This window comes from Onychostruthus taczanowskii, unplaced genomic scaffold, assembly GCF_017590055.1.
Source record: "Onychostruthus taczanowskii isolate IOZ18803 unplaced genomic scaffold, ASM1759005v1 scaffold119, whole genome shotgun sequence".
NCBI lineage: Eukaryota > Metazoa > Chordata > Aves > Passeriformes > Passeridae > Onychostruthus > Onychostruthus taczanowskii.
The window spans coordinates 1,011,783-1,035,173 of NW_024498340.1; the positions used below are offsets into that span (position 1 = coordinate 1,011,783).

General features: G+C 41.8%; 1 protein-coding gene across 1 annotated transcript in view; it reads right to left on the bottom strand.

The window, feature by feature from the left end:
* CDH20 (cadherin 20) overlaps window positions 1-23,391 on the bottom strand; it is a 37,706-nt gene that overhangs the window by 5,625 nt on the left and 8,690 nt on the right. The window contains exons 3-9 of the mRNA XM_041427761.1: window positions 23,050-23,169; window positions 19,774-19,941; window positions 17,738-17,925; window positions 12,303-12,556; window positions 8,855-8,991; window positions 6,218-6,339; window positions 4,192-4,309 (exon numbers count right to left, since the gene is read on the bottom strand). Coding sequence (XP_041283695.1) covers window positions 4,192-4,309; window positions 6,218-6,339; window positions 8,855-8,991; window positions 12,303-12,556; window positions 17,738-17,925; window positions 19,774-19,941; window positions 23,050-23,169 — 1,107 coding nt within the window. The remainder of the gene's footprint in view (window positions 1-4,191; window positions 4,310-6,217; window positions 6,340-8,854; window positions 8,992-12,302; window positions 12,557-17,737; window positions 17,926-19,773; window positions 19,942-23,049; window positions 23,170-23,391) is intronic.

The following is a 23,391-nucleotide window of genomic DNA, read 5'->3' on the forward strand; positions in this document are numbered from 1 at the left end:
GACAGAAGCTGTGCAAAATCAGCTAGTGAGAGATCTCAAGGGTTTTTAACCATTCTTTTTTCAGGCCAAAACCAAGTTTCTATAATCTAATATTGAAAGATATATATGTATATATACCTTCTGCTGTGATGGCCTGACCATATCATCCAGGTCTTAAACGTTCTTGGTAATTAAATTCTCATTGTAACTCCCAGCATTAGATTCTGGGCCTTTTGTTTCATTTTGCTTTGTCCTAGGCAGGCATCCAAATCATCCCTAAAGAATTATTCTACCTGTTAAGAATTGTTACTCTGCAACTGAAATACATTGGTGCCAAAGCTTGTTGTGTGACTCATCAAAAGCCAGTGTGATTTGACGTGCTAGCACAGTGTGAAGGATGTGCTGGAATATGATGTAGCATGGCAGAAACTGGAATACACAATTTTATTCCAAATTTGATATCTGCTAAGCCCCAGCTATCAAGAGCAGAGGGCTTGTGAGGACATGAAAGCCCTATTATGTTAAAAAAAAAAAGAGCAGGCTTGATAAGAATGCACAATATTTTTCTCTCAGCTTCCAGCACAGCACCTTTGGCTCGTAGAGGCTGGATGGCAGCCCTTAGCTCCAGCGCTGAGTAGAGATGCTGAAGATTGCAGCATGGCTGGTTCCATTTGTGTGAAAACTGAACTTCCCATATGTGTGCAGGCTGGTGTCTTCATGTGGTCGTGAGAACAAGCCATGGAGCACCATTTTCCTGCAGTTTTTGCCTCACCAGAAATGATGTACCTCTCTGGAGAGGTCAGGGGAATTAACCACTGTGTAGGTCCCAACCTTGAGATCAGAGCTAATAACCACTGCTCTTCTTACAAGAAAGGCTTGGTTTCTTTCTGCATGCACCTGCAGAAGAACTGGGGATGGTTAGCCTGACAATTCTGTTAGACTTTAAAAACTGATTGCAGTAATTATGAAGAGCTAGGAGTAATATAAAGAAATATTCCACCAGGAGTGGGAGAAGGAACACAAGGAAGCAGGCAATCTAGACATGACTGGGTTGGGGAAAGAGTCACATCTTTCCTTGAGGATTTTCAGCTCACTGCTTACATGTGTGAAGTAGACCACAGATTTAGGGAAAGCAGAAATAGCTAAAAAATTTTCTCAGGACAAATTTAATTGTAATGCAAAGGATTGCCAGGACACCAGGCCTGGTGGTGGTATGACAGGTCTTGATTCAGCACCTATTATAAAAGGCTTCTGTCTTCAACCCTTCCTGGTTCCCAAAGATGGAGGGTGGTGATTACGGGTCAACCGAAGATCAGCTCACAGTTTAATCTATAGATGCAGTAAGTTTATTTTGTTGCTCATTCCTACAGCAAGCCTCTCTTTCTAAGTTATTCCCAGCCTAGTCTCACCTGGAAGAAGTTGGAAGGAGGATGGCTTGCCAGTGCTCTACAGCAGACACCAAAGAGATGGGAGACTCCAACTCAATTCCCTGCTTCATCACATTTATCCTATAAGGCCTTGAGAAAACCATTTGTGCCCAGATTGTTGCAGCTACTTAACATGTCTATTTCTCACAGATTTTACGGAACTCAAAGAGAACCCAGCATGTAAGTAGCTTAATTTCTCCTTGCCCCAGATTCCCATCTATAAAGGAGAACAATAGGATTTCTCTGTCTTCTGAAGATATGCAAAGAATGAATAGACTGAAGAAGTTCTCAGAGACTAAAATTACAAGGGCCAAAAAAAAAAGTAAAACAGCTCATCAGAATGCAAACAGTGATCTATCTGTTGCTCAGTATAAATCAAGGTTTTAATTGTTGCCAAGAAAGCTACGCGTCTTGCAGTTTCTCTTACTGCTGTATTGGACAACCAAGTAATCAGCACAATTGCTAATCTTCACAGCGCCTTCCCGCAGCCTGGGAAGCATTCCTGGCTCGTGTTTATGGGCACAGGCTGTGACTAGCAAAGTGTGTTCTGTTTCTTGTCTAGCCACCCTGTGATAAACAGTGTAGCTACCCCCTCTGTGTCCAAGTTACATGATTTATATAGCTCTTAGTGGCCCCTAGATGAAAATATAAGCATAAATTATTTTTACTGAAATAACTACTGCTCTCCAAATTGCTGAGGCAGTAAATAAACCCTTAATCATAGAATCATAGAATATGCTGTGTTGTAAGGGACCCTTCAGGATAATTGAGTCCAGCTCCTGGCCCTGCACAGGATATACCAAGAGTCACACTGTGTGCCTGAGAGCTTTTCCCAAGTGCTTCTTGAACTGAGACAGGTTTGGTGCTGTGACCACGTCCCCGGGGAGCCTTTCCAGTGCTCATACAGCCTCTGGGAGAAAAACCTCTTCCTCATATCCAACCTAAACCTTCCCTGACTTTTAGTCTCATGCTGTTTTGTCAAGTCCTGTCACTGGTCACCAGAGAGAAGAGATCAGTACCTGTCCCTCTGCTTCCCCTCACAAGGAAATTATAGACTGCAATGAGGTCTTCCCTCAGTCAATTCCAGGATAAACAGACCAGGTGACCCCAGCTGCACCCTGTACAGCTTCCCCTAAAACCTTTCACCATCCTCATGGCCCTCCTTTGGGTGCTCTCTAATAGCTTAATATTCTTCTTATGCTATGGTTTACTATGTGAATCATTCAAATAGTCAGTGGTTTGATACTTAACATTTTTATTTCAAATTAGTAACTAATAGTACCCTAAGCTTCTTGTATATAAATATGGAAAACTGATATTTTATAGAGAGTGGGAGGCACAGCCATTCAGTCACTCCTGTCACTATAAATTATTGCAAGTATGGCCTGAGACAGAAAAAGTGCATCTGATGCTGGGAGTTTTGCAAATTTCTTTTTTTCGAACAATGCCTTGAGGATGAAATGAGCTTGCTTTGCCAAATGCTTTAGCAATAGTTGTGTTATATTTGTTCATTTATTTTGGCAATATATACTCACAAATAAAAAAGACAAGGAGAGAAAGAAGGGGATAAAAATGTAAGAAATTGTGTGGGGAGTCTTCAGGGACACTATAGAAAAAATGCTTTTAGGATGAAAGAGCATTAGCATGCTGTGGAGGAGAGCTCCCGACAGTGCAAGTACCATGTTTTAAGACATGTTTGGTTAGTGAATGTATGGGATTCTTTATAAACCTTTCTGTTGCTCTTTCATGTGCCTGGAGAGGCCCAGACAGGGGCTTATGGAAGTTAGTGTGACAAGCAGGCATGTGTGGGAGCAAGGCTGGGCTTGGAGGCTGGCCATAGATGCTGCAGGTGGCCAGTCTTTCTCCCCATTTAATCTGAAATTGCTTGCTGATTCGTGGTACTTTACACACTAAACTTATACTGAAACCCAGCCCCTCAAGACTTTCCAAGCTCTACACCAGATCACTCAAGGTCGTCCCTCTTTCCTAATGAAGGCTGGTGTGGACCTAATTTTAGACTTTGTCTGCCCATGGAGATCATCTATCACAGCAGTCATGCAGAGGCCTGCTATGGCAGGACTTTCCTGCAGGCTCCAAAACCACCAAAGATTTCCCAAAGCAATCAAATTCCACTGGTTAGAATGCTCAAATGCCAGAAACTGGTGTTTCAGTTTCTACTTAGGTCATCTTACACAGACCTTTAGCTGTACACCAAGTTACCTCCCCAAGGCTCTGCAAGTCCTCCCTACTTCCCTCTTTCTCTAGGGAAATGAGGATGTGCAAGGAGAAAGAAGAAAGTGCTTGGGGGAAAAGACTGGAACAGTACAAAAACCTTCCTTTTTTCTGTGCCTGGGAGAAAACATGAAGAGTAAAAATAAAAAAAAAAAGAAAAAAAGAGCAATGTAATTCCCTTCAGATTTGTCTTCTAGTTCCAGTTACTATCCTACCCTTAAGCATCTCCTTTTGAGCAAATGCAATTTCCACTCTGATAATCCGAGATGCCTGCAGCCTGACCAAAAGACCTGAATTTGCACAAAACACTGGCACATTTCCTCGAAAAAGAAAAAGGGGCCCATTGCTAGAGAATATTTATAGAGAAGAAAATATCATATAACCTTCAAGTGTATTAAGTAATATGTCATTTTATTATTGCCTTTAAGGAGCAGGTGTCACTTGGTATTATTTGAAATGGCAGTCTTATCACCCACTGTAAGTCACAGCTTCTCAAGTCCAACTCAGGCATTAGAAATTAGAGTAGCTAACTGTCTGTGTCCACTCTGATTACCTTGATTGTCCCTCAGAGTAAAGTTTGGGTTGTTGGCTGCCTCTGGAGCCAGGCTGTAGTAGAAGTGCTGACCCTCCTGTGGGTCATCCCTGTCGATGGCACTCACTGTTTGAATCAGCTACAAAACACAAGAGAAAAGTAGAAATAGGTGAGAAGCAAAATATTTATAACATAAACAAACAATCAAACCGATAACATGTATTTTATATCTATAAATATAAGCAACTGGAGCATTTAAATAAAATTGTCTTCCAGAGGTACAATCTTCTCTCAAGAAGAGACTCAAAATCTTGCAGGGGTCATCTATTTTGCTGTGGTCATTCACATCACTTTTAAACAAAGGAGGAGATATTCAGTTTGCCTCAAATAACAGATGCTTTCCTGTCATGCATCCCTATCTTCTGCTGCACATTTCTTTTTGTCTTTTGGGGCCCAGGTTTTTCAGAAGATTCATTGTGCATTAGAGAGCTTGTAAGAAAGTTCATACTTACTTTCAGCTTCATTATGCAGGTAGAAAAGGACTTCAAGTTGATTATTTTGACACTCTTTTAGCTTTAAATCAATAAAATTCTGCCCAAGATGTCAGTGGAAATGAGAGAAAAGCCAACCATGCAGAATGCATATGCAATAAATAACACCAAACTAAAGAAACTAAGACAATGCTAAATCCAGAAAGAGATTTGTTACTTCACTTATACAGGCTTTGTAAAGTAGGTTTAACAGCTTGAAGCACAATGAGCACTGTCTGAATAAACATTCAGGCATCTTTTTGGACAAGGAATAAATCTTCACCTGGATTTTTTTAAATTTGAAAGTTATTTTCAAAGGCAAATGTCAGACCCATGAAGGCTCTTTCACCACCTTAAAACTGATTTCAGAACTTTTAAAAATGTGGCAATAGAATTTAGTGTTCTCTGCTGAAAGAAGTAGTCCACATTAGTATTCATAATAATATTGAAGTTAAACAGCTTATTACCTAGGACACTCACCCTTTAAAACCAGGAAAAAAGGTCTAGGCAATGATTTCTATTGCCTATATTACTAAGAAGCTCTGTAAACTGGTGAGATGAAAATATCCTCTATATGATAGTTGTAAGGACAGTTACCCCAGCAGTGAGCAGCTATTTCATTCTGTTTCACACAGCTGGGAGAAGCTTCAGCAAACACACAGTGATACTACTTGCATCATTTTTCCTTCACAGATCACGAGAGGTGTGTCTATGTGTATAAATGTTATTTATTCTAGTCAGCTTTGCATGAGGAGGCACCAGTCCCCACTGTGGACCATGGTGGTGGAGCAAGAAGAGGCTCCCCACAATAAACCAGCAGCAGAGCTTGCAGCAGGTCCAGCCAGGGAAAGTTCGCACCTGTCTCTGGCACTGGTGACCTTGTTCAAGGGCTTTGATGGGGTTTTGGAAGGGAGAGGAGCAGAGTCTTCACCGCTTGCTTGAAGCTACTCCTTTAGAGTGTGTGTAATGGGAAGCCTTGTGTTTCTTTTGACTCTCTGTCATCTCCAGTTCACAGCAGAACATATTCTGCTTGGCACCCCTTTGAACCTGTTGTAGTAAGTTATGTCCAGCTCCTATAAGTCCAAGTGTGCTTAAGGCTGTTAAAACATTTAGTAGTAAGCCTTGTCTGTCACACATGGCCTGAGCTGGTTCTGTATGAGCACTTCTCATAACACTTCTCTCTTTGATGCTGCTACAGGACACACTGGCTGTTTGCCTGCTGGCACATGCCTAAGGGAAGGCTTTATTTCAGCTATGAAATATATTGTCCAGTGAGCCTAGAATCTACTTTGGGAGAATAAAAGAAATGTGAGAGAAACAAAAGAGGTACTATATGTGATGCTCCTTCCAGTGGGATATGCTTGCCTTTGGAATGAAGCACAGACAGCTGCTGATAAGAGTTAGATGAAGCGTGTGAGTAGCTGAGCCCTCTTTCCAACACTCACCATTCCTGGCATGCTGCCTCCATGTAGGACAGCATACCCTTCCCAACCCCTGGTGGTATAAGCATTTCTCACCTGGCCTGCTTTGGCATTTTCACAAACAAAAGCTTCATAATATCTTGCAAACTCCGGCGCATTATCATTCACATCCAGGACTTTCACTGTTACAGAGACGCTGCCCACCTGTGAGGGGTTATCTGGAAGAAGAAGGTTTAATGTAAGGAAAGGCAATATGTGGGAAGGGGAAGAGGCTGCTCCTCACTACACTCAAGAGGTAAATCAGGTTATCCACTACTGGCTTGTGTTAAATCACATTTTCCCATTGGGAACTATGGTGACCTGGGTATTGTGTGACTCAGAGTGAAGCTGCAAATGCTGCTCTCTCTCTAGCCTGGCTTCTCATCTAATCACATATTTTACAAACAAAACAATTCTGTAAAAGACTTCAACCTGGTTCAGTCCAATGAACTATTTCTACAGCAAAAGTTTTAGACAATGCCCCCTTTTTTTTAATTGCCTTTCAACTGGGCAATACTGTTTGTTGAGCCTCCCTACTGGTGGCAGGAATTAGGAAAGGTACTGTTTTAAGGATAGACTTGTTATTTAGAACTTGTTAAAAATGGCATTTTCTATCTCTAGTTCAGAAATGCTTTTGCTCAAAATTTATGTTCCTTGAACTCAAAAATAGTGTCAAGTCTTTGACACTTTTTACAGAGGGGTTTAAAATGTAATAACACATGAAATTGTACAGAAAAGCTTTCAGTGAAGCTTAAAATTACAATGAAAATTTTACATTCTGCATGACATCATTTGAAATGTTTCTGTCCCACTGGTCCATTAGCTTTCTTTGTCAGTAAATCTGTACATCTTTTCACATATCTTCACAAATCCCAAATTAAGTGGCTACAGAATAATTTGTTTTTCTTACTATTCTTGTCTGCCCCAAATAATCCTTTCCTCACCCTTATTTAATGACAAAATGAAACTGTAATCAGAAAGAAAAAAAATGTTAAAGGGATCAGAAGAGGTGAAAAAATCAAGAAAATTCTTTAATATTATTATTCTCATCTTCTTTTTAGCTGTAGCATTTTGTACATTTATCTCCAAATATATCTCCATTTGTAGCAAGAAATGATATATTGATATAAACAATAGAGAGTTTACATAAACTCTGGAATTTTCTTAAATGTTCAGAGTACTGTAGTCCACAACATGTGTTGCTTTGTGTCATTGAGATAATACTCAGACTATATTGTTTCTCTCTAATTTGTAATGTAATCCTTCAGCTTCCCACATATGCATACATACATCTTGCTGACACACTTGTTGTTGTGGCAGATGAATACCTGCATTCACACTCTTAGAAACGATCTAATTATTGATCTTTAGCACTAGGGACCTTATTCAGGAGTGCAGAACTATGAAATTTTTGAAACTATTCACTAAATTAAAATATTGTGCTGCACATGAGCAGAGCAAAACTGACAGAGGATTGATGGAAAGGAAACCAAAGGAAGACATGCTTTCCTATTGCTCTCACCCTCAAGTTCTGCCACAGCAGCAGCTTTTACAGACTCATAGTATTGCAATGGCCACTGGTGGCTGAAAATAAAAGTAGTGTCAAAATAAATGGGGGTGAAATCCCATTGTCTCAACCACTTTCACTAATTAAAAGGACACAGAAAGGCATCGTGCTGGAACAGCCTGCAAATATGTGGCAGAGTCACTCCAACTCTAGTGAAATATTCCCCCTGCTTTCAAGCTGGCCGATTGCAATTCGGGCAAGCTTGTTGAAACTTTGTTCCTCTCAAAGTGCTCCATATCTCTGGCACAGCCTAGATGTGCAGGAAGCTTTCTGAGGCACAAGGAATGACTCAGCTATTGGCACCAAGCTACAGAAAAGCTGCTGCCCCTCACAGATGAACTGAGATCCTGAACAAAAGCTATGTGAACCAAAGAAATTTCAGGTGAAGACTAGGTGAACCTTTTATTTGCTTATATATCTGAAGCTCCTTTGTGAAGCTCACATCTGTGAGCATTTCAAACTCAGCTAAATTTTTCATACTGACACAATGAAATGAGCATCTCCTTCTTCTCACAGCCTTGAAAAATACCCGGCACAGATCAATCCTGAGCTGAGTTTTAGCTCATTGTAAAACCCAAAAGCATAATGAGTTCAGCTTACTCGAAGATCCCAAAGCACTCTAGCCCAAATTATTTATGTAGCAAGCAGATGGCGATGTCATTTACTTGCTGCTGAACCAGAGCAGATTTCAACTAGTGACCTAGCAGTGTAGGATCACTGCTGCCTACCCATCCCCGCACCACTCAATCCTCCCAGGCAGGACTGGGAGCTCTAGCAGCTGTGCAGCCCTTGCAGTATTTTCTTTAGCTGCCTTGGCTTTCTGAAGTGAGAGGACTCTGCCAGAAACACATCAGAAATAGTTTGAAATAAATCCCTGGAATGCTAGTGAATTGAAAAAGAAGGACTCTGCCTTTAATTGCCATCCTCTATTCCTCCCACCACCCTGTGAAAATGAGCACCAAAAAATAAATAAAATGCAGCATTTGCTGGTTGATGTCAGAGAAGCAATTCACTTAATGCGCCTTCCCACTCAGTGCATAACAATATGTGAACTTTGAATTCAGGTCTCTCAGCCTGCTTTGTCTACTGTGTCTCTTTAATCTATGTTCAGTCTGCATTCTCCTTACTCAGCTCCATGGCCAACACAGTGATGTTGTGCCAAGAAATGTCCTCCCGGTCAAGAGGCCTTGCAGTCATCAGTGCTCCTGATGTTATGTCGACATAAAAGAACCGTCCCGGATCACTGCTCCTGTCAATCGAGTATCTGCAAGAGTACATACAAAAAATATTATGCAACCCTTGTGAAAACTGTGTGTTACAGCCACCAAAGTATCCCAGCAATGGGGACAATGTTGTACGAAGCAGATTCACATTCTTCCACAACCTAGTTATGTGCTCCTTTGACTTGCATAGGTCCAGAGTGAGATGCTGGAAAAAGTTCATGTGGCTAATGGCATTTAACAGGTAGTACTTGAATGCAGCTGTAAGACAGGAAGATTTAGAGGAAGAAGCCTCAAAGTAAGGCACAGATCAGTGCAGGAACATCTGCTTTACAGAGAAAATCTGCCAGTGAGGAGTATAATTTCTTTTTCTAAGAGAAATAATTATGCCCTGTCCCTAGGCAAATTCAGACAGGATGAAAAGGGCTTCAGATCAGCTCATTCTCTGAGCACCTAGGTTGATGAGGAGGAACCGTTCCCTTCCTTGTTCTTCTGTATTCTCTCCTTCCTAAGGGGAATAAACTCCACCTGCATCCTGAAGCATGCTACTGATGGGGCTGTGTCAGCGCAAGTGGGCTGGTGCGTGGCTTTCTCACAGCATGCAGTCAGAAAAACAGCTCCCTCTGTGAGGCTGATTCATCCTAATTACTGAACCCTCCTGACCAATGTCGTGTCAGTTCAGTGCTGGGAACCAGCTTCCTGCACCTGTGGATGGGGGATTGTGGTGGTGCCTGCAGGCCAGGAAACCTGGCCAGGGAAGCAGCTGATGGGCAGAGGTCGCTGCAGTACTCAGTCAGAGGGACGATTTCTCAGGGTGGGTAAAATACTCAGTATCCTTCACAGGCATCGCCTTGCTCTTAAAGGCACTTTGTGCAAGCTGCCTTCACAGCTGACTGTTAGCGTGGTAAGGGATACTTTGGCTGAAGCCACACACAGGCCTAGGTAAATGTCACAGCCTAGAACAAAGACCAGACATTCTGTCCTTTTTGTTGGTGCTTTCATCAGAGTGGATGGGAATTGAAAGCATTAGTCACAACAGACACTGAACAGGGCTCATTCTTCTGAATTTTCTCCTTTCAGCATGAATGCGTTCACTGGAACAAGCATGACAGCCTTTTCTTTATATAGGGACTTATTAAACCAGGATATAAAACACTATTGAGATATGTTGTTGGGAATTTCTTTTACACTTTTTCAGAACAATCAAAGAGGAAGGGATGGCAGGTTTGTATCCCTTTCCTTCCCAGTCCTTCCTAATTCTTCATAAAAAAAAGGATTTCTCAGGCATTTGATTAATTTAGACAATGAGTGTTCCTATATTTTGGTATAATAATTATTCTTGCATGGGGGCTATAAAAATAATTTCTCTCTGACATTTTAAGGCCAATGAGTATCTGGAATTGACTACAGACTTGTGATTAGTGGTTCAGAATTAAGCACCGGTGTCAAGAGGCACAGGTGAATCTTTTCTAGATTCTCCAGCTAAGTTCTCTTTTTAAGTGCACCTGCTCCTGCACACTTGTTTCCATTGTACTATTTAGATAATTTTCCTGAATCATTTAACAACAATCATGGCATATTTCCAGCCATCAGAATTTCAGTGTGGAAGCCAGGCACTGGATGCTGGGAAAGTGAGGATTTGAGCCAGATCACTGTTTAAATTTCAGATGAATTTCAGCTTGTGCAACATAGTAAGTATTTGAGATCAATGTCTTTCTTAGCTTGCCTTGCCCTGTGTGAATTCAGCTTAAAACATTGCCAGACTGATACTGCACGGAGTTGGAATGAATGGAGGAGACCACAGAAGAGGCAAGAACTAATTCTTGCTATCTGCATTTTAGATAGCAAATGGTATTTAGTCTTACTTTTTAAATCTGTTTCTTTACCTCCAGATGGGGGAAAAGAAGGGAAGGAATGAGGGAAGAACGGGCAGTGGAAAAGGAGGAAGGTGGGGAGAAAAGAGGAAGGAAGTTGTCAAAGAACAGAGTTACAAAAGAGCCTGTGCATATTTACAACTTTTTTTTTTTTTTTTAAAGTATCTTTGTTGATGGATTCTGTGGTTTATAGAGTGTTGTTCATCAAGGGCAGTCACTACAAAGCTCTGAAAAAAACTAAGAAAAAACTCATTAAAAATAACAATGATCAATTCTACCCTCTGATAGTCCTCAGAATTATTCTTATATTATTTTAAGCAGATTAGCAGAGAACTGTTTGCATTGCAGGGTTTGGATAATGCCAGACAGTAATCAGCAAAATAGGATGCAAGTGGAAAAAAGTTTAGGGTAATGAAATTGTGATGCAGACAGTATAATAGTTTTACTGAGGAATTTGAGGCAATGTCATGAGAAGTATGATAACCTTATAATGTAGGCAGAAAATGTAGGTATATTAAAGTAGCAGAGATGAAAAAAAATAATTAGACCAGCAACACAAAATGCAATACCATTAAAAAGAACAGGCTTTGTGTCTGCTCAGATCTTCTAGCTGAAGCCCACAGAATTCCCCATTTAGATTTTACTTTCTTCAAAAAATCCTAATACTCAATGTGTTTCAACTCCCTCCTGTATTTCCCAGGATCCTGAACACAGGCATCTCAGAAGCAGGGCCAGTGCATGGGTAGTCAAACAGCAGCTCAACACCTAAAACTCTCAGATGAGAAGAGCAGCCAACCTGCTGGGATAATCAAAGTGCCTCCACTAGTTGCTACTGCAGGTAGTGAACGTTTCTGTATGGGCTGGCCTTGGAGAAGTGCGGCCTCTGATAAATGGGGCTATGGAAAAGAGTGCTATGATCATACAAATCTCCTCCTTTGGCTCCTTGCTGAGTTGCAGCTATGAAGCTCCCATGGCTGTAAATGCACCTTTACCTTTCTTACCTCCTTATAGGAATATCTAGCTTTGCATGTTTCACCAGACACTAGATAATTTAACAGTTCTCGAATATTAATTAATCTGCTCCAAAAATAGCTGTGTGTTTGAGCTTGTTGACAAGGGCAAGCTTTGAAAGAGAAGGGGGAAAAAGGACAAGCAAGTTGATCCCCTTGCCATCAGGATGGCAGTGGGTTCTCAGCGATGCTGTCAGGTTTTGTGCCAACAGAGGCAAGATTCTTGTTTTTAATGCCAGGACATGCCTGACTGGCCCATTGCAAGGCTTGATGCTGATGTCCTCCACACCACAGAACAGGCGGAGCTCCTGTATCGCTTTGACAGAGCCCTCAGCGTGTGCGGTCTGGTTTGCCAAACCCATTGATGACCGCTACTGGCTGGAAAGAGAGAGTCCCTCTCACCCACCACTGCCCCACCAACCAGATGTATTAAGGAGTGCTCGTGGGACAACACACAAAGAGAGGACAGACCTGATGGAGTTGTTGGTCACGTCTGGGTCCTTGGCAGAAATGATCTGTATGGTGGTTCCAATCTCCACATCCTCGGGCACTTCCACAAAGTAGATGCTGGGCTCAAACACAGGAGGCTCATCCACATCCTCCACACTGATGTGGACGGTGGTGGTGTCACGGAAGGGACCCAGGTTCAGGAACCGCATTTCCAGGTGAGGGTTGGCACCCTCTACCTTCAAGGTGTAGCTTTTCTTGCTCTCAAAACTTAAAGGCTGAGGAGTAGAAATAAATCTACCATCAGGCACACTGAGCCATATCATTATTACTTTTAATTTCAAGTGCAACAAATATAAATATTTGCAGATGCAGAAAAAGCTTTGAAAGACTGTAGTATTAGAAATGGCACTGTATATTTTTTCTTTCTTTAATTTTATAGGTGAGCTGAAAAGGCCAGGAAAACTTCTTGCAGATCACTTCAAAATACATATTCTTTCATTCTTCTTGCTAAAATGAAAATATAAACAGACACCCTGCCACTGCATCATGATTCACACAACCTGTTTCATGCCACTCTGAGGAAAATGCATGAAGAAACAGACAGTAATGGGAGTACCTGAAAATAAGGTAAGACGGTTCTTCAAAAATGGGCCCAGTGGCAGGAACAAGGACGCTCACACAGGAGGTAGAGGTCCCAGTTAGCATCCTCTTTTTTCCCCTGGGGACACCAGAGTCTTGTCTCCAAGATCCCTGTCTGCCAAGCTGATAAAGGGCTCCAATGGGAGCAGGGAACTTGGTCAGCCTCTCTTGCAAGTCCTTGTTGCAGTTTTTATCCATAATCCATCCTTCCTAGAAGTGAGGTTTTTTCACCTCCTCCTTTCAGTAAGTATCCTAAACATGGGTTCACCATTCAGGTATAATGAGTGCTAGGATTTGAATCTGCTCCCTGCCTAGAGAACAGTTTAATTTTAAAGCAGTTTAATTATAAAGTATCCCCGATATCTTCCTCTGGGAGCTCTTTCACTTAATATGAAATGTGAAATATTAAATACTCAAATATTATTGGAAGCAGGGAGTGAGAATGGTCTCCTTTTCCCTTTTCCCTCTTCCCTTTTCTTTCCTTCCTGAGACAATGGATAAAGGGGGCCAGTGTACTCTGTTAGTAGTTACCTGAATTTGATTTCCTATCTAGATAAAACTACTTATTTGGTATACATGGATATAGAACTAACTAATGCTGACACTGAATCTCTCAATACATAAATTTTCCGTCTCCCTTACGCCTTCTTTTCACAGATCCCTGAAGAAAATAAGGTGTCTCCAAAACCTTCTTAGATCTGACTGAAATTGTCCGTGTTTAATGTGCTACTTACCATTCTTGGTAAGAGATAACAGTAAGGATTTAACAAACCAGAATAACAGTATGAAAGGGTCAGTCCAAAATATAAAAACAATGCCACCAGATGAAGTACAGCCCACAGAGGATACAGTCACACTTCTCAAATTGTAGTCAGAAGTTGCAAGCAATTGCGCTGTGGTTAAAAGGTCACAACCCTTTACTTGAATAAAGTAAATATTGATGCTTATGCTGAAAACCAGCACAGTGAATTCCCTTAGCTTGCACAGATTCTGAGCAAGACAAACCTTGTACCAGGAAAGAAATGGCCCATCTCAGGGTCACCCAGTGGGGCATATCCCTCTTTGCTATATGAATAGTTTCCAAAAAGAGCAGATTTATTTGGACATAAGGATTTGAGCCCCATGTGTGGAATTACCACACACAGCAGCAATTCATTTAGACTGCAATAAGATGTCTGCTGCTCCCATCCAGCCCCTTTCCTTCTATTCAGCTCTTTCTATTTGAAGACCAATCACCAGACTGACACATGGAGATGGGCAGGAAAATAAAAGAGAAGGAGGATGCCAAAGCAATTGGAAGTCAAAGGTGCAAAGATCATTACTGTGGCAGTAAAATTGTCCTTTGCCAGCCATAACCCATTTCTTTCCTGCCCTGCTCAAAGGGGCAGCTGGCCAATTCTGGAGCCAAGAGGCGTGCATTAGTTTCAATAGCATCAGCAGAAGATTTCCATGTTCAGACATGGACCTCAAAACACCTCCTGGATTCAACCAAGTCTTCAGTACTTGTCTGCTGCCCCAACAGCTTCCTTCTTCAGAAGTGGAAATGTTGCAGTGACATACCAAAGCTCATGCTTTCACTGTAAATTACTGTACTGATGTCCTACATAGGAATGCCTGACTAAAGACTGGCATTGTTGAAATTATAAAACTGAAAATCACTCAGCATTTAGTACATGAGAGTGAGGAATGAAGACTGGAATGGGAACAGGTTTCTGTGCTGGGGACATGATGGTCCAGTATTGCTGGAGACACTGTACAGTGAGTGAGGAAGTACAAACTGTGCAGTCTGTGGCAGCAGCTACAAACAGGTGATCTGAAATTTGCTCCTGCTGCCTTTAGTTCCACCTGGTATATCAGTGACTATGGCAGGCATAGCACTTGTCACCTAGGGTTTGGTGAGGTCTACAAACTGGCTGCAGAGTACTTTTTGTTTACCAGTTGCATATTTATGAGCTGTAAAAATAGCAGTACGATATTCAGAGGACCAAGCTACATTTATTGTCCATCTGGAAAGAAATGTGCAATGTAAAGGTGCCTAAACATATACTAAGAAAGAGGCCATTATATTGAATTGTTTCCCATGTGAAGAAAACTGCATGAGAAAAACTGCATGTACACTAAAAAGCTAAGTTATAAAAAAAGCAGTTAAATTACAGACAGACTTAACAGCTATAAAACCCAATTACATTATTAAAACACATAATCACTTAGATCAAGTTAGAAAAATGAGAAAAATCAGATAAGTGTGCTAGACCACTGCATTTTTGATGCTCCTGTTTGCCTTCATTGTCACAGATGACTTTCCCTCACGTTTCTTGTGGAAACCCAGAGCACTGTGAATATTTTTCTGTCTGCTCTGGGGTGCCCTGACCCCCAGGGAGCACTGACATTCAACCTCATTCATGGAGAAAGTTTCCTAGACTTCAAGATAAACTAGAATCCACAAAAGTGTGAAATAGATTATAGAGAGCAGTGTAGGTGTATCACTTGGTGAGAAATTTACGTTTTGGGATTTTTAGTATGTTGTGGTTGGAAGCAAGATGGAGGGCACAGGGTGTTGCCCTGGCCTCCTTCTTCATGCTTCTTCCTTCTTCTTCATGGGTTTGGGTGATGTTTTGTAGTTGGGCAGAAAAGTCCGCATTGCAGGCTCTTTGGGATCAGTTATTGGGTTAAAAGGGAAAATAATCTAGATGTCAGTTCTTAATTGGATAGTTTAGTCTTAAAAGATCTTGTAACAAGAGATAGTTAGCCATTTTGTGCCTTCTAATGAAAAACTGCCGAACTCACCGTAGTGAGACTGTTTTACTGATAAGAAATAAAAACACCTGAGTCCGAACATGAGCTACTGTCTCAAGTGCCTTCAATCCAGACCCAGAGAAACCAACAGTTTCTCTCCTGTGCTAATGCTTCAGCACCAGTGTCCCCCTCATCAGATTTTTCTCCCATGGGTGCATTCAGACCTCTTCCCAATGCTGGTCCCATGGGGAGGGCAGGCAAGTTACCTTCTCCTGTGAACTTAGCATGCTGCAAAACACAGCCGAGAGGAAAGGCAGCCCGTGGAAAAAGCTCTCCTTGTCTTTGTCCTCCTTTTGTCAGTGCTGACACAGGCACTGAGAGGTGGCATGACACAGGGGGCAATTCAGTAAAATCCATGGTGAGAAAGTGATTGATCAGGCAATGTCAGGGGAGGAAGGCAGGACAGGACAGGGCTCTCCTGTGTGCTGTGCTGGCTGGGTAACCCAGCACCCTGCCTTCCATGGGCAGTGCAAAAGGGAAGGCAGGGAGAAGAGGAAGGTAGGGTGAGCATCAGTCTCACAGGCAGGCAACCTGGAAGAAACTGTAAATCTTCAGGAGGTGCCCAACATTTTGTGGGATTAGTAGGCTGTGATAAGTGCCACAAGACCACAAGCAACAGTCTTGTGAGTAACTGTAAGTTCTGGCTTTCTGATGCCCGTGTTAGAAGTGCTAATTATTTTGCTTGGGAAATATGTCAAGAAGAATTAAAGGGAAAGATTTGCTTACTTTTAAAAAAGATTTTATTTTTTGTTTAGAAATTCTCTCTCCCCTCTCCTCCCATTTTAATATCCTTTTATATTGACACCAGTTGAATTTTTTTTTTTGTTTGTTTCTTGAGGGAATTCAAAGGACAACTTTCTCAGTGTTTGGCTATTGATAATCACAGCATTGCATGAAGCTAGAGACATACATAAAATAACTACAAATGTTTGTGTACAGTAGGTGGATTGAGCAATATGTAGCTGATGCCAGTACATATCTGGTATGATTGATACCATACATTTTATAACTTCTCCAGACACACTTGAACATGTAGCAAAACTGTATTCATAATAACAAAGGTCAAGCTTATTGACACATTTACTCCAAATAAACTATTTTATTTCATTGATAAATGAGTGGAAAATAACATTAGAGTTTGCATTCAACATCTATTTCATTCCAGAAGATATGCTTAACTTTAGGGACTAATATGCACAAAAAAAGAGCCAGGCAAAGGTGACCATAAATACATGCTTAAATGCTTTGCTGTAGGGCATAGAGGCTTGCAAGGTCAAAGCTCTCCCCTGTATTGTTCCATTTTAGTGAACAATTTAATCCCAGGCGATTTAAATGGAAACTATACTTCCTTATTAGTACACTAGATATGCTTAGGCAGAAATATGGTTACAATTTCATAACCTAGAAACAGAGTTGAACTTCTAACATTTATGTAAGTTTGTAGAATAAATATCCCATAGCAGGGAGCCTAAGCAAAATACTTGATGCCTTCCTGCATAGCCTGTGGTACAGCGTACCAGCAGTTTCACAGCTGCCATTTTAGAGACAGCTTCCTCTAGACTAATTAGCATTTATGGATCTTCAAGCAGCAATTAAAAAAAAAAGAAACACTGCCTGGGTTTTATTGGTTTATAAATAATTCCAAGGCATGCTTTATTATTGTTTGTGGAACACCAGAGTGAAAAATATGTACAGTTCAAATGCAAATATTGATCTAATTTCTTGCATTGTAGGATAATTAAGCTACAGAGAATATTTAAATAGATAAATAAGGAATCAGAGCATTCCTTTGGTGGGAAAAGACATGTTTATGCTAATGTTTATAAAAGTTGTTCCTAGGAATGCAGTCTGCTTTCATATTTTAGCAATAAATGTTAAAGAAATTGTGTTTTACAGCCAGAAAGGGGCCACTGTCATGTAATGGGAAACAAGTTACTGCAGGCGTAAGGGAATATTCCACACATAAAATGTAATCAGGACAGTAACCCATATAAATTACTGTAAAAAGGAAACTTTTTTACCTTTCTTACAGTGATGATGCCAACTTGGTAATTAGGATCAGTGTTAATATCAAAGACATCCAGTCCATCTCCATCCACAAGGCTGTATTTCATCTCTGCATTAATGCCTTCGTCCAGGTCTTTAGCAACCACACGGCCCACGGTGGAGCTGATGGGAGCAGACTCCAGCACACTCATCTGATAATGCTCTGGCACAAGCAGCACAGAGGGAGAGAGGGGAAAGACAAGCTGTGAAGAGGAACCAAAAAAACTGCAAAGCAATGCAGTGGATCAGGGAGGCCACGACACTGCATGGCCTGCAGAGAGACTTTCACACCCATGCCAAAGCTGTGACAGCCGTGTGACTTCCTTTAAAAAGTCACAGCCCAGCTAAATTTCCTGGGGAAGTTTTATTTAGGTGTTTTTTGTAGCAACAGGTTTGTTGAATGGTTCTTTTTAAAACAGCAATACATCTGAAGACAGGAACTTCAACTAGAAAAATAGGGCAATTAGCACCAGTGCTGCTGCAGCCATGATGTAAAGCAAGATATGGAACAGATTTAATAGGACAGGCATCTTTTTATTAGATCAGTCTGTACAGCAGGAATAAACAAGTTTTGAGCACCACAAATCCTTTTTCAAGTCCCTACAAACTTCTTTTCAGCCCTGAAGAAAGCTCAGGACCTTGCCTCTTTCTTTCAAATTTACCAGTTATTCTATTAAAATGTATTGCCTCTCCCTAAAAATACTGTCTTGAGCGCATTTGTTGCATTGCTAATTTGCTTAGCAGCAAGAGGGGAAAGAACAACCTGCTATTTTAAAAGTGTATTTTGAAAATATAAATGTTGCACCTAAAATACTTCTCTGGCATCATGCTTTACTTTCAAACCGTCCTTGCTGCACCTCCTCTGTTGACTGCACCAACAATTAAGCTTTAGAAGGCAGAATAACGTCAAGGATGGGGTTTGACGAATTGTAATTTTTCTTAATCAAGAGTTTGATATCAGTTACAATTCACGCCACTTTCAAAACACAGCTGGCAATGCGTGCTCAAGAAGTTGCTCTAACAGAAGAAGAAAAATGGAAGTTGAGAGTTCTTGCTGATCTTAGTGGAATACTTTGATTTACCAGTGCAACATACAGTAACAGATGGGGAAGAAGAATACCATCAAAAAGAACTGCGGGAGTTTGCATTACTCAGCTAAATGAGAAAAACGTCAAAACCAAAATGGCCTGAGATTGATTTACAACACTAAAATAATCAGTTTTCTTTAAAAATCCCAAATTACATCCCTTGGAATATGTAGTCCAATCAATACTGAAAAAAGCTTTTGAATTTTTAACAGCAATATAGAATTATGTAAATAAATGTGATAAAAAAATCTAATTAACAAAGAGCAAAATATTGCAAATCTTGTTTTGAAGTTCACTTTTGTAAATACAAAAAGTTGTGTTTCTGATAAGAGTGGAGCTGCCTATTTTTGCATCCATTAAGTATGGCTGTTACATATCTTAGGGTTCAACTGTATATTGCCAAGGTTTAGATGAACCTTTCCTGGAGAACAGCCTGTATGACAACCCACTCCACACTGGCAGCACTGCTTCCAGACGCTCCCCTGCTGTGACCTGGCTGGAGTGTTGAATGAATTATCTTTCAACTTCCAGCACCACCACATGTCCCTGATTTGAGAGACATCCTCTGGAGATAGGATGAAAAGACAATCAGAGCAGCAATTAGTAGCCAAAGGCAATGGCCATGAGCAGTCAAAACAGAAAGGTTCTCCTTCATGACTTTTTCCGTAAATTAATTTCCCATCCTTTAAAAAAAAGTGTTGTTTTTGATAATTTTGGAGGTCAGAAACTTTTTCTGAAAGGCAAGGTGTCGAATAATTCCTTTTGACATTTTTACGAAGGAGAGTTTCATATCGACTCTGAAATTCTGCCCATCTCTAGTTGTCACTATCCTGAGTTCGAAAATGGCTGTCATGGCAGCAACAGCAGACATAAATAACCCTCAGCCACCCCTTTTTGCCTGCCGTGGCACCATGGGTACTCACTCTGTGGAAATCTGGGTGGATTGTCATTGACATCAGAGAGAGTGATGTTGACTGTGGTTGTTCCAGCTAATCCTCCCAGCTGTCCACCCATATCCTTGGCCTGGATAATCACTTCATAATATTCTTTTGCTTCTCGGTCCATGTTCATTAGAGCTGTTCTAATTAAGCCTGAGATTGAGGGTGGAAAGGTGTTTGGGGAACAAAAGAAAATGGCTGTTAGAGAATACCCAAAGAGAGTAGACGGCTCCTGCTCCTGCGTCCTGTTCCCTGTGCCAAGAATGAGACCAGGCTCTGCACTGACTCCCACCTTTCCTGGCAGAGTAAAACTCACCCAAGTGGAATCTAGGTTAACAGAAGGTGTGAATTTTAAAGAAGCCAGTTAAAATGCATCAGCTCTGGGACAGGCTGCACGTTCAAAATTAAAATGTTGCCTTCCAAGGAAAAGCTTTTTGGGAACAGTGTGCTACGTCGAATTAAAGGCCCTGCTCAGGAAGACAACCTCTGCACAAAAGCTGGAAGTGATGTGCTTTGCTGAAAGATCCATCAAGACAAGTTCTCCAGAGCACGCAGTCCTAGAGACCACCTGGCATGAGCCCGGGGGCTTTGCTCGTGTCCTTCGGGACCCAGGGGGGGCTGCGAGCGCAGAACGCGGGGAGACACCGCTGCGCCCGCTCCGGAGGGGCCAGCCTGCTCCCGCAGCCAGCAGGGCGTCCCTTCCCTTCGGGCTAACACTACTGCGGGAGGACGTGAGGTGGCAGCAGCACTTCTCTTACGGCGGCTGCGAGCGCCGGCCCGGGCAGCGCCGCCCCCGCCGCGGGGCTGCCGCCGCGCCCCGCTCGGCCCGCGTATCCCGGCTGTCCGTCCTGCCGCCCTCCCAGCCTCCAGACAGCCTCCAGCAGCTCCAGGGTGCTCCCTCCAGCAGCCGGCAGTGCAGCCCGGGGATGCGCTGCCATGGGATAATCCCTTGCTAGCGGCACGTTTGGGATGCCCTTCGCGGTGCGGGCAAGTGTGTCAGCCCCAGGCACCATCCCAGTGGCGCGGTTCTTGCGCATCAGGACACTATTAACTTGACTGATCTGCATTTAGCCTTTATTTTTAGCAGGAAGACAATGTATGGGTTTAATAAAAGAGCAGTAAAAAGATATTGTGTTGGCAATTATCGCTGTGTGTGAAGGGAAGAAATAGTGACCGGTACGGAACAGCTTGCAATGCGCTACTTTAATCTCCCTGTATGGAGCCCTTCAGAGTCCCATCCTGTAAAGCTGAGTGCCTCCTGTGAAGTGCTGTAGTTCCTCAGCTCCCGTGGATATATGAATAAGATATGAAAATACTTAGCATTTTGGGAAGTATTTTCTCCATATATGAGCACTTTGTAGGGAATTTCCACTCTTAGCTTGACCTAAAAAAAGACATCAGTGCCTAAACTCCAGGCTCTGCCATGCCTATCTTTGGGGCCTCTGGTCCCTAGAGGAGGGCTGGTCCAGGACACCAAGACTCAGAACCAGATGCAGAGCAGAGATGCAGCAATGCAGAGCAGGGAGCATCTGCTGCTGCTGCACACAGTCAGTCAGCAAAGAATGCTAAGGGTGGTGGTGAACATAAAACCCATCCTTAGGGCTATAGGAAAGGTTAAGATCCTCAGGTCTTCCAAAGAAATATACTGGAATCATTTCTTTCACTGAAGTGAGTGAGGTTTGTGCTCTTAAGAAAACAATAAAGAGCAGAGGTGATGTCCTTTCTTTTCTGTAACAGCCAGATGGTTTCTTAGGAAGTAGGAGAGTTCTTTTATCTTCTAGGGGAATATGATTGTGGCTGTAAAAAGTATTCTGGAAAAAAGGAGGAGGAGGCTCTCAACTTTCCTTTGAAGTTGTGCTTTCACATAGACACTTGTTCAGCTCCTGTGAGGACAGTGACAGAATAGAAATAGGAGCACACGTCTGGAACCAAGAGGCTGTGTTGGGAGGTAAATGATAAGCACTCCAAATGCTACTAGAGGAGGACTGTACTGAAATGAGTTGTCCATTATTGGGTGTTTTAATCACTATCTATCAATACAAAGGAGCTGTTCGTCACTCATGCTCTAGTTCTATTTTAGAAAAACAACAGAGCTGCAATTGCATTTTGTGAGCTACCAAATCCCACAGGTGAGTTTGCACAGGGGAAGCTGATTACAGCCCTCTTCTTGTCATAGGGATTGGTTTCTGGCTCACAACAGTGCTTACCCTAAATGGGAGCCTAGTTGCTCATGGAGGCAGCTAAAGGCTGAGGCCTCTCTGAGTCTGTCTAGAGATGCAGGTCTAAGTGACTGGGAAGTTAATCAGGAAAAAAAGATCTTTTTTGGGTTAAATATTGATAAAGTACATGCTTTTGGACTTAAGGGCCTATCTTCTGTATAAGCTGCATTCTAGTAGTTAAATCTGTTCTGGATCTGACCATGAATATTGATCCTTTGCTTTCTTGGAAATAATTTGGTACTCAGCAAATCTATGATTACTCCCTTATTTGTCTGTGGTTGATACCTGATTACAAAGGAGCATTAGTAGTTTATTTATATTGTAAATATAAAAAAACCTGAGCAAATAGCATGCCACATACAAGTTTGTCTTTGGCTAGAGCACCCACCCTGTAAACTACTAACTTCAGAAGTTTATTCAGTGTTTTTCCTATGTTGTCCCCTACGGCTCTGCAGTGACTATCGTCTCATGAGTTTCTGACCTTAGCACTACAGATGCCCTTTAGAAACTGTCAAAATCTGTCAGATTCCACTTTTGAATATAAACCTTGGATGTATAGAGAAAAGAGAGAGAGAGAAAGCAAGCGAAACAGAGATGGTGTCCTACAGATAAATGTAAGGTTATTAACAAGACTACCCTTAGGTAAACTACTCCAGATAACTGCATCCTTTAGCTTGCACTTTCCAGTCCTGGCTGGTTCATGGATTTTTTTTCCCCCTAAGCCTTGTTATCAACTAGATCTGTTTAAGACATTTTTCAATGATAGAAGCCAACAAGAGTATTTACAGCACCAAAACTATCCAGATCCTGAGTTGCAGAATATGGTAATTCAGAGGAATATATCACTGGAAAAAGCACATTCTTCTTCTGGAGCTCGCTGCCACAGCATTACTTTACCCCTCACACAGTGCTGCTCTGTCTTGGCTCCAAGCCACAAAACCACATTTCTCTGACCACAGCTATGATGCACTGCCCTTTTTTTCTGCTTGCAACTTTTTCTTTTCGTTTTCACACTGACTCATTCCCTGATGAAATAACATACCTGTCCGAGAGTCCACAGAGAAATATGGTTGTCCTTGGAGAATACTGTATACGACTCTCGCACTGTTCCCATAGGTTGGGTCATCAGCATCTGTTGCTGTCACCTGGATAACAGAAGTGCCTGACAAAAAACCATCAAGGTAAGATTTTGTGGGATAAAGAGCTGGCAGGAAAAGGACACAGCTCAAAGTAAATTGAAATGCCTAACAAGGGCTTTCCCACCCGGAACTTTTTCACTTGATGCTCGTAGTGCTTGTACTTATTGCTCATACTTGTAGCTCATTAGTGCTAAAGGAATTAATAGGTATTAATTCATCATGCTTCTATAAGAAGATATAAAATA